The following is an 11705-nucleotide window of genomic DNA, read 5'->3' as shown; positions in this document are numbered from 1 at the left end:
CCCGGGACCCCAGCGGCCCAGGCGCCCAGCCCTCTCGCACCTCGCGGCAGAAGTAGCGCTGGAAGAGGTCGGTGAACTGCAGCGACACGAGCTCGGCGCGCAGCGGCGCGTGGTGCGGGTGCTCGCGGGCGAAGAGCCAGTACTGCCGGGCCAGCTCCCGGGCCGCGGCCACCGCGTGCAGCTCGCAGAACTCGCTCCAGCCCCGTGGCGACGACGACGACGACGACGCTGCAGCCGACGAGGAGGGGGAGGACGCGGAGGAGGCCGAGGAGGGCTGCAGGGTGGGCCCGTTCATGGCGGAGACGGAGGTGGGGCGGCCAGGCTGAAAGACACGGTGGGGTAGGTGACAGAGGAGTGAGCAGGCAGGTGAGCAAACGACTACTTATTCTACTATTCTCGCCACCGCGAGACAGGTTATTGTCCAGGCACGACGTCAGAAATCGGAAATGACCGATAATACCCGGTGCGGGTGAAGGTGCCGCAAAATGGTCACTCCCCTACAATGCTGCCGGTGCTCTTAACTGATACAGGCTTTTTGGAGGGCAATTTGGCAGGGTACATTTCAGACCCAGGAATTCCACGTTCAAGTATTCAAGAGAATGCTTGCTTACATGTGTAGACAGGCAGGTACAACACAACCCCCTGCTAGATGTTTCTGGCTTCAATGTTTATACAACTAAAATGCCCATCAGAAACTGGGAAAGCAAACAGTGATACATCTGCAGGCTGGAATTTTCTGCAGCAGGGGAAAAGGTAGAGGAAGGTCTGTACTAGCACCCCAGGCGGATCCCCAAGGCAAACCATGGAACAATGCAGACTCTGTGATCCCATTTACGTGAACACACACGAAACCAATTTTTATGTGCACGTAAATGTGTTTAAGTGGTGGGCAAGAAAGGTGTGGCTGGAGCAAAGCCACCAGAAACAGTGGTGACCCTCTGGGGAAGAACCAGAATTGGGATACAAGTAAAGTAACCAAGGATACTGCTGTTACTTGTCTCCAGAAAATATGGTTAAGAACACGGAGCCTGTGTTCAAATGCTAGCACTGCCACTTACTCATGGGCGAATTATTTGGGCGAATTATTGCCCTCTCTCTGCCTTAGTTTCCCCATCTGTAAAATGGGGAACACGATTGTACCTGCCTTATGGGAACTGACTTAATAAATGTAAAGGCGTTAGAACTTAGGAAAAGCCTACTAAAGGTTGGCTGTTACTATTTAAATATTACAAGGAGAGTGTATCATTGGTGTCAATAAAAATAAATAGAAAACAATGAATGAAAAGGAATCAATTAACAAGACTCACAAAGGAGTGCAAAGGTATTTCCTGCTTCAATGTGGGGGGGGGATGTCAGGACAGGCAGACCCTTGCCTACCCATCCCAACTGGGGCTCCCTTCTCCCACCCCCATGGCTCCTTCTTTGGCACCACACAATCAAAATGGCAGAAGCCCCCCACCCTCTGCTGTCCAAGGTGCTGAACCCTGGACCTCTCTAGTTAAAATTAATACCATCCTTCCTTCCAACTAAACCTGGCTGGGCCTGGGCCCCTTTGGGGACCACATAATTGTGGCTGCTCATTCCACCACCACACACGCACACCCCCCAAAAAAAACTATTACTGAGGGTCTACTCTGTGCCAGGCACCATGCTAGGCCCTGGGGGATACAGCAGTGAACCAGACAGAAATCCCTGCTCCCCTGGGGCTACACTATACACCTATGCAGAGGCTGTGTGACCTCTGACACCTGGCTGGACCTCCCCAAAACCCAGTTTCCTCATCTGTCAAATGCGGAGGACCATGGTATTCACCTCATTAAATGGTCATAAGAAGTCCTGGAGAGGCACCCAAGATGGAGACCTGAACCTGCAAATTGAGGTTCTTTCTGCCACACACCCCTGCACAGGCATCTTCTATTTGTGTGACCCTGTGCAGGGTCAGGGTGGGGCAGACCGGCAGGGCAGCTGCAAGGAGAGTGCCCTCTTCAGGCCATGGTGGTGACCCTGCAGCTGACGGCCCCCCGGACGCCCCAGACAGTGCAGAGTAAGTATCTGCATCAGTGAGGAAGGTGCTCTGCAGTCAACGTTTTTGCACATTGGAGTCCTTGAAACCTATTCACAGTAAGCACTTTGCACAGAGTTGTCAATGAAAGCCACCAGGCAGAGGGGAAGGGAGAGGAGCCACATGTGCCCTTGATCACCACACTCCACCAAGAAAACCACCCTGCACCTGCGAAGGGGTGTGTGTGTGTGTTGGGGGGGTGTTATTTGCGTGTGTGTGTGATTTGTCCTTAGTTGACCCCATGGCCACCCCACACCCCTGCCTCCACACAGGTGAGGCAAGCACTATTCTCACAGGTTAGGGGGCCCAGGAAGCTCTCGGATTCTGGACCCCAGCTCCTGCTCCTCTGTGAGACCCTGTGTGATCTGCCACCATTCGTGCTGGCTGCAGCCTCTGGCCTTGCCTTCAGTGTTCCCTCTGCCCTGTCTGCTCACAGTCAGCTTAAGACTTCACACACGAGAAGCCTTCCAGGAGCCCACCACCCGAGTCAAGTCCTGAACTTGTCCTTCAGCACACCGGTCACATGTTAGCATTCAATAGCTATGATTACTTAGGGGCGCTTGGGTGGCTCCGTCAGTTAAGTGTCCGACTCTTGATTTTAACTCAGGTCATGGTGTCGGGGTTGTGAGATCGAGCCCCTCATTGGGCTCCGTGCTGGACAGGAAGTCTGCTTGAGATTCTCTCCCTCTGCCCCTACCCCAAGTGCACTTGCTCCCTCTCTCTAAAATAAATAAATCTTTTTAAAAAAATAGCTGTGATTTTTTAATTAGTGGGCTGTGAGCTTCACAATCTGCTCCTTGCTCCAGCCCCAGTTCCTAGCATGCAGCAGGAGCTCAATAAATGCCCAATGAATGAATGAATCCAAGAGGTCAGCTGCATTTGCAACATCTGGCTCCTCTGGCAAACACATGGTGGCCAACACCCACCGATGGCCACCTCTCACTGGGCCAACCCACCTCCTGGGCACCCCAGAGTCCCAATGCCCAACTGCAGGGCCCAACCTTGGCAGGCGGCTTCCTGGAACAGTGCTTCCTCACCGCCCAGGTGATGGCTGGCAGCCATCCTGAGCACGCCTCCTACGGCAGTTCCCCCATCAGAGGAGCAGCGCACAGCAAGCACTTGCTAGACATCAGGCATTCTTCTAACTGCTTTTGCAAAGCATTAACTCCCCTGGGCTTCATGACAACTCTACGAAGTTGGGCCCATAATTGCTCCCATTTTACAGACAGAGAAACTGAAGCGTGGGGAGTTCCCATTGCTAACAATAGAAGCCCCCACAGAAGCCACCCCCCCCAAATGCCTGATCAGTGCCTGAATGCGCACCGTGAGGAAGACTCACTTTCCCAGTGAGTATGCACTGAACGAAGGAGTGAGATCCCGAGGAGGTACATAAACTTCTCATTCAGCTCCTGAGGGGGTCAGGAGGCATTAGCTCCTCTGTCCAGGTCCCAAACCCAGCAGGTGGTCAGGAAAACAGCCACAGGGTACAAGTTTAAAAACAATGATTTGACATTTTTATGCATTGTGAAATGATCACAGGAAGTCTAGTTATTATGTTATATACCTGAAACTAATGTATGTCGGTCATATCTCAATTTTATTAAGATTTATTTGACAGAGAGAGAGAGAGCGCGCGCATGCGAGAGAGCACAAGCAGGGGGAGCAGCAGAGAGAGGAAGAGGGAGAAGCAGGCTTCCCGCTGAGCAGGAAGCCTGATGCAGGGCTCTATCCCAGGACTCCGGCTTGTGACCTTAGCTGAAGGCAGGCGCTTAACCAACTGAGCCACCCAGGCACCCCAATCATATCTCAATTTTAGAAATACAAATTTAAAAACAAAAATAACAATAAATGACACTATTTCTTGCTTTCTATATGCCCAGCTCTGTGCTAAACAGTTTGGATATATATTCACTAGTTTAATCTCCACTGGAGGGTAGAGGGGAGTCCTATAAATATGTCCATTTTATAGATAAAAAAACCAGAGCATGGGAAGAATAGCTTGCCCAGAGCCCCACAGCCAGTGCGGCGTAGAGCTGGGATTAGAACTGCTCACTGTCCTGTGCCCTCAACCAGGGCTCTTAGCGCCTGGAAAGTGGAGAGGCCATCTCATGCCTGCTCACCCCCAAGGCCTGGTCGGTGTAGATGCTCCAAAAATATTACTTGTATGACTTAATGAACTCCTGGGATTGAGGGGGGCTTCAGTTTGATGGTCACGCTCTTGGAGTTATGCTCCTGACCAGCATGGACAAACAGAAGGGCTGTGGGGCTCTGAGAAACCCACCGAGATCCCCACCACCACCCACATGAGCTCTTGCGGTGGAGCCACCAACCAAACCTGGGTTCGCATCCTGCCTCTGCCACTTCTTCTCTGAGCCTGTGTCCCCATCTGTAAAATGGGCCAGTGTCCAGCTCTTGGCATTCACTAGGAGCATTCTTAGAACGGAGGTCTGTGGGGTGCTGGGCACTGGGCTCAATAAGTGGCTGTTGCTATTTTATTACTATTATTGTTAGCAGAGAGGAGCACAAGCTCCAGAGAATTCTAGGCCTTCGGTCACAGAAGCCACAGAGGGAGCCCAGCCTTGTGGGCTGGGCCGGCAGGGAGCATCAAGGGAGCCTGAACAAAAGGCCTTCTCAGGGGAGAGGCGGCTCCAGTCAGGAGCTCGGGCAGGAAATCACCAGTCAGAGCACTGAGCACTCAGCTGCTGCCCACGTCTGGGAGGGGGCGTGCCTCGGAGGTTTCCTGGCTGGGCGGACAGCCAGGCGGCAGGAAGGTGGTCCCCTCCTTGGGCCTCAGCCCAGGTGGTAGTCATTTATTGAACACTTACTATATGCTAAGCAATTGATCAGATCACACCAGCTGTGGGATTAGCACCTGAAAAGCTCTTAGCAGAAAGCATTTATTAATCACCTGAGGGTTCTCAGGAACCCCTAGGCTTAGGCTGGGGCATACAAGTAGGGGGGGTCTTTGGGGCACTTCTATCAGCCCCCTTCTCCCCCCTCCCCACCTACCAGAGCACTGGAAGCCTGGGCGGCCAAAAGGACATACGAATTCACACAGACGGGCCTGCAAATCCACAGAGTCCCTCCCACCTGATCAGCTTGGGCTTCTGGGGCAGGGAGTTCCCAGCTATGTGTGTGGAGGTGGGGCTCCAGCATTTCCCAAATCCCATTGTGGGGTGAGGGACAAGGATGATGTTACGTGGAGCAGGAAGGTCGCATCCTGGCGCCCTCTTCCGCCCAAGTCCCCACAGCAAACACAAGGAGATCCTGTCTCCGTACCCATTCTAGGGCACCAGGGCAAGGAGGGGGTGGATCTGCCTCTCAGGACCCCAAGTTCAAGACAACTGTGTCCACCAGAGTGCCCGCTGAGGGCAACCTGGTGAGTCCCTTAAAGCCTTAGCCTGAGCCTGGTGTCCCCCGTTCAAGCATATCCATCCTAAGAGACCCTTGAGCCTCTACCAAGTCGGAGAGAAATGAGGCGCTGAACAGCTGGGAATCCTGGCTCTAAGTAGGGAATCTGAGCTGTGGGGCCCCCTCTAACCCACGACCCCAGAGACTGGGGGTCCTTGGCCCCTCCTCTATCCTATCACCCTGGGTAACAGTGTAATCTGGGGAAGCTAACATTTCCCAGTTAATTATCAGGCCCAGGTGCAGAGAAGGCCTTTACCCACCTGTGGGAATTCCACCTGCCAAGGCTTGGGGAGGACAGTTTGAATTGAATAATGGTAATGGTAAACAAAGTTAAAATAAGCCAGTCCAGAGCTTCCATCCTCCCCCAGGTCCACAGCTTCCCCTGCTCCCAGCTCACAGATGTTTGGGCAGGAAGTCCCATGCCTTCAGACAGAGACACCTCCTCCAGGGAGGCTTCCAGGTTGACTATGGGCCACAGCAAGCTTTTTGACCTTTCCCACCTACAGCACCAACTTCTCCAGCAGCCCAGACCCTCTGCCCAAGGAAGCCCAGAGAGTTGGGGGGATTCCAACACACACAGCCTGGCGGTCAGCCCACTGCCCTTTCACACCATTCAGGCTGTCCAGACTGGGGAGAAGCCCCTGGGAAGCAGGGAATAAAGGTTCTGAGGTCCTAGGGAGGCTGAGAGATAGGTTCTGCCCTAGATCACTGGGCAGTCAGTGGAGCCCTGATATGCCCTCTCTGGGGTCACCTAATGTCCAGGGACATTTATCAGGCTGGCACAGTCTGCCAGAACAGGAAATTTCCTCTGGCTTCCTCTGTCCCCAGGCCCAGCCTGACACCCCGACCACTTAGCCAGGTAGGCTTCAGGAGAAAGCCAGGGACTATCCCCCCAAGAATGGGCAGTACTTGCCAGCCCCAGCCCCACTCCCTCCCATGCTAGTATATGACTTCTTTTCACTGCCCCTGAGTTGAGAAGAGAAGGGTGAGACTCCATGGAGGGGGAAAGCCCTCAGTGAGCCCTGCACCCTCCAATGTGCTGCTTCGCAGTATCAGGAGGGGTGAACCTCTCCCCACACTCCTCACCTTCTCTGACCTGTGAGAGGACACAGAGTGCCAGCTCTCATATTCATGCCAAAGGCCCTGTTTTGTGACCACCTCCCCCAATCACATTTCCAGTCCTCCAGCTCCCCAAGGCCGCACCTCCATCAGGCCCCCGTGAGTCAGCTCCCGGTGAGCAGGGCATAGACTTCCTCCCTCCCAGGCCTCCCTGGGGACACATGGGGCAGTGGCAACCTCCCCCCTCCCCACCAACCGGGGTGGGGGCCCACATCCGGGCAGGCCCCCAGGGGCTCCTGGCCTGGCTCACGAGGAAGCCTGCAGCCTGGCCCCCCTTGCCGACCCCTGACAGGGTGGCGTGGGAGGAAAAATCTTCCAGCCATCTGCTCAGCTGCTGGGTTTCCGGTCGGGGCGGGGCTGGGGGGGACATCAGGAGGACTTGCTCTCCTGGGGAAGTGCCCCTTGCCCCTGCTGGGAAGAATACCAGGTTGAGAAGCCCAGTGGTGGTCACTGGGACCTCAGAGCCCTGGCTGAGGAATGGTGGTTGCCCAGGGGTCAGGGCCCAAGTGAGCGGGTGTCCAGCTGTGGCCTTTGGATCTGCCCAGTTTCTAAGGGACTGCAGGCCCCCGGAAGCCAGGGAGCTGGGGCGCAGGGCTCCTGGGTCCAATTAGGCCTGACTCAGCGAGTGACCCCAGCTGAGTCACTTCCCCTGGGCAGACTGCCCGCCTCAGTTTCCTCAGGGAGGGCGGGTAGCTGGGAACAGGGTCTGGCTGGGAACAAGAAACTTGTATTACACCTCTGGACTCCAAGGCAGGCTTCTCCCATCTGCCAGATGGAAGCAGCTTCCTGCCCCTCCCAGCCAAAGATGCTGAACACCCGGGGCGGGGTAGGGGGGGCTCTTGGGACCATTTTCCCAGGAAACCTGGTAATTAAGTGGTAGCCCCCCCTGGGGCACTAACAGCAGTAGCTCACACTTATTGAGCACTGACTGCATGCCAGGCATTATGCATGTCTTGTTTCAACACAATCCTATCATGCAGTCATTAGTACTCCCATGTCATAGAGGAGGATATGGGGGCTCAGAGAGGTTAAGGGACAAGCCCAGGGACACAGAGCCATAGCAACTGCAGCCAACACAGTTCAAGTCCCTACACTGTGCCAGGCTCATACACTCCATATAGTAGCTTACACACAGGCTATATACCCCGGTGAGGCTGGGACCCTTGGTCCCCGTTGGGCAGATGAGGTCCAGAGAGGTCAGATAATTTGCCCTGGGCCTCACATCTAGAACCTGGCAGATTCTGGATTTGGCTCCCAAACCCGTGTTGCTACCAGGGAGAAGTGGGAACTTAACAGGAGAGGCAACTCATTTAATAATATTAATAATAATATCATCTATTATTGTCAGGTGAGGCCCAGCACGGAGTGCTTTATGAGCATCTCCACGGCATCCCCCCAAAAGTGGGCTGCGCAGGGACTGGGAGGTCTCTCCAAGTGCCTCCAGCCCTGCCCCCTCTGCCCTTGGGGAGGCTCCATCCAGGAGGTGGAGGGTGTCCTGGGGTAACCCGGCTGGACCAAGATATCCAAGGGCCCCCAAAGGCTGAACTGTTGCAGGGCTACCCTGTGCCTGCTGGGCTCAGGCTACTTCCATATCTGGAGTCATTCTACAGGATCTGATTTGTACTAGAAAGTTCTATCCATCAGGATCAAGCCCAGGGTTCACAGGAACAGCGGATGGAAGAATCAGGGAGGAGAACAATCAGAGCTAACATCCACAACAAACATTAACAGTCTCATCATTACTGCTACTACCACTCCTGATCAAAGGGTTCTAAATACTTTGCAAATTTGCTCATATGGTTCCAATGACCCTAAGAATTAGGTACTCTTATTATACCCATTTGACAGACGAGGAAACCGAGGCTGGGACAGTTAAACAAGGCCTCATAGCCAGGAAGCACCATCACCTCATCCTGCCTGCATCTTCACAATTCTTCTCCCAAAGATTCAAGACCCCCAGAGCTGCACACATGCTGGAGGTGCTCGAGGGATGCTGATGAACAAATATTCCACAGTCAGGAAAATCACGCTAATGATGGTAATGAGAAGAAATAACCACCACCACCTGTAATTGAACCCTTCCTCTGCCAGGCAGCAGGTGCTTTTCACACACTGGCTCATTAAATCCCTACCACAAACCTGTTATTATCCCATTTCACATGGGGGGAAACTGAGGTTCACAGGTGTCACTTGCCCATGCCCGCAGCTGGACAGAAGCAGTGGGAGAATGGGACCTATGCCTCCAGGACCCTCCTCTCTCACTGCTGAGCCCCTGAAGGGCCTCAGACCCCAGCAGCTGGTACTTCAGTCCAGCCCCTTCCCAGCTGGCTGTCTCTGTGGTCCACAGGGACTCGCACAAGTTCTAGGAATGTTCACCCTTTGGCTCAGAAGGATTTTCCCTCCCAGAGGAGGGTTGTGGGAAAAGGCTCAGAAAAAGTGTATTAAAAACCCTTCCAACTTCCCAAGCAGGCCCTGGCCTCTCATCTGCTGACCCCAGCCTGCCCAGGCGGCCTCTGCCTGCTCTCCCCCCGCTAGGGCTGGGTCTCCAGCCCCCGCAGCCCCAGGGAGCCTCCAGAGCTGTTTCCGCTCTGGCAGCCAGGTCAGTGATGGGAAAGCCAGACATGACTCGAGCCCACAGCCCTTGAGACCCATGTGCCCATCGCCTGGCAGGGGCCCTGCAGCTGGACTGTAAATGGGGAGGCAGGATGGGCTGGCTGCCCTAGCTGCGTCTGGCAGCTGGTGGGTGTCAAGGGATGCTCATCTCACAAGCGAGGGGCATGTGGGTCAGATCTCAGCCCCTCCTGCCCCCAAAGCTGGACCTTGGCCCTGCAGACATCGCCTTGCCAGGCTTTCTGCTCCAAAGCCCCCACCCGCAGCCCAATTTCACTTCCTCCCACTCAGTCAGGCCTGGCCATGCCCCTCCCTGGAGGCCTCCAGCTGCAGGCAGTGACCTCCTCACCTACATCATCATGGCAGGGAATGGGGAAGAGAAACAGGAGAATGAGGAAATTAAAGAAAAAAAAAAAAAAAGAAGCAGGACAGGCAGGCAGGCCCCCCTCCCCAGTTCCTCAAATGCAGTCCCCATCATCCCAAAAGCCCCCATGGTCAGAGGGAGGGAAGGGAGGGGATTTCTGCATCAAGCATTAAAGGCCTCTGAAATTACCCTCCCAGCCATGCTGACCTATAAGGCAATACCAGCCCCATCCTTTTTTTTTTTTTTTTTTTTGGTGGGAGGATTCACCTGAGCTCCAAGTCTGGGGTGAGAGGGCACTAGCTCAAAGAGAACTGAGCTGCGGGACCCTTGAACCCTTGTGAAACCCCAAACTCAGTGGCTTGGGGGCACCTGTCCTGGCCCACCTCTGAGGTATGGGGACTGGAGAGGGGCTTCTAGAATCCAGAGATACCCTCATAGCCACATGGCCTGGACTGGGACAGTGGGGAGGGACAGGCGGCTCCACTCCCAGAGGGCTCGTCCATCCTCACAGCCTCCGTTTGACTACTTTCACTTTCAAGGTGCCAAGCGCTTGACCCTGGACCCCTCCTCACCACGCACAAGTTGTGGGGGACTGCTGCCCCTGACTGGGCTACTTTAAGGGGCAGACTGGGGGTATTAACCATACCCTCTCAGCGCCTTCCCCACCGCCTCCCCTATTACATCCCCAACACGTGTGTGGGTGGGGGTGTCGGCTGGGAGGGTGTCGCAGGAGCTGGAGAAGGGCCGCCCCTGAACACCCCATGCGGGTCAGGGGCAGGACAGTATTTCAGGCTGTTAGGGGAGTGCGCAGACACCGGGCAGAACCGGACAGGGGGCCTCCTCTTCCCCCATTAGAACCCTCCCAGCCCCGGAGGAGGGAGCGCCGGGAAAGGCGGGCTTACCTGAGAGAGAGGGGGTCCGGGCCCGGCCGGCCCATGGCGTCGCGCGCCCCCGGCCCCCCGAAATCCCGAGGGGGCGGGCGGGCCCCCGCCCCGGGCGCGTTCTCTCCCGCGCGCCGGCTCCTGGCTCGCGGCTCGCTCGAGCGGGGCTCAGGCAGGAAACCCGGGCTCGGAAAATGGCCAGCGCCTCATCATTTCCGCCGCCAGCGCTTGACAGTTGCGGGAGGATGCGCCCCCGGGCCGCCGCCGGGGAAAATTTGCTGCTGCCGCCGCCGTCGCCACCACGGGCCGCGACAGTCCGGGCGGGCGGCCGGGCGGAGGCGGTGGCCCGAGCCCATGCCGCCTCGCGCCGTTATGTAAAGAGGAACCGGCTGTGCTAGCGGAGCCCGGCGGGGGAGGGCGGCCACGACAGGGGCGGGGTCAGGGATGGGCGGGGCTGCGAGAGACCACGCCCCGGTCCGCCCGCGAACCGGACTCGGCCGGAGGGGGGCAGCCCCTGGGGGCGGGGCTGGACCTGGCCCCACCCATCAATCCTGCTCTGCCGCGGCTGACCGGGTCCTGGGGTCTCAAAGGCGAGCCCGGAGAAAGGCGGGCCCTGCCAAGCCACGCCCACGCCTCGCCCACCCGCCGTCTCACCGCGCAGGCTAAAGAAGGGAATGAACGACCGAGGGGAGGGGCAACATTGGCCCCACCCACCTAGCGCCTGCAGACCCCCAGGTGCCTCAGCGCTGCGGGGGCGGGGCCAGATGGAGGAGAGGCGGGGCCTGGGGGCGGGGCTGGGCCGAGCCTCTTTGCCTCGAGGGGGCGCGCCCCTGCGACTCCCTCCTGCAAGGCCTTATCTGCACGCTCCGGGCGGGTCCATGCAATAGCGACCACAGTTTTCATCACCACCCGGGGAAAGATCCCAACCCCGCCCGGCCCCGACTATCCGCAATTCTGCTGAGCAGACCCGCCACGGCGTTAGCCTCGCCCCATTCGGGTTCTGGCCCACCCTCGGTTCTGCTCTTGCCTTTGCTGGTGCCTGGGTAGACGGACCTCTATTGAGCCACAACTATCGGGGCCCCACTCCAGGAGTGCATCTTTCTCCGGGAAGCCCTCCCGGACCGCTGGCACCCATGCCCTCTGGGTCCCCCTCTCTGCTCTCCCCTGTGCTTTCATTTTCTCTACAGGACTTATGTGGGGTGAGGTTGACAGGGGGCCCCCTAGTCTGAGGTGGAGCATACAGTCAGCCAGCCCTTCC

At 56.7% G+C, this 11705-nt stretch overlaps 1 protein-coding gene across 1 annotated transcript in view; it reads right to left on the bottom strand.

Moving 5' to 3' along the window:
• SH2B3 (SH2B adaptor protein 3) overlaps positions 1–10841 on the bottom strand; it is a 38176-nt gene extending 27335 nt beyond the window's left edge. The window contains exons 1-2 of the mRNA XM_034637959.1: positions 10469–10841; positions 7–322 (exon numbers count right to left, since the gene is read on the bottom strand). Coding sequence (XP_034493850.1) covers positions 7–295 — 289 coding nt within the window. The 5' untranslated portion in view covers positions 296–322; positions 10469–10841. The remainder of the gene's footprint in view (positions 1–6; positions 323–10468) is intronic.
• Positions 10842–11705: the final 864 nt, after the last annotated feature.

This window comes from Ailuropoda melanoleuca, chromosome 12, assembly GCF_002007445.2.
Source record: "Ailuropoda melanoleuca isolate Jingjing chromosome 12, ASM200744v2, whole genome shotgun sequence".
Lineage (NCBI taxonomy): Eukaryota > Metazoa > Chordata > Mammalia > Carnivora > Ursidae > Ailuropoda > Ailuropoda melanoleuca.
Note: the sequence above shows the minus strand (reverse complement) of the source record. Positions and strands in the feature narration are given on the sequence as shown.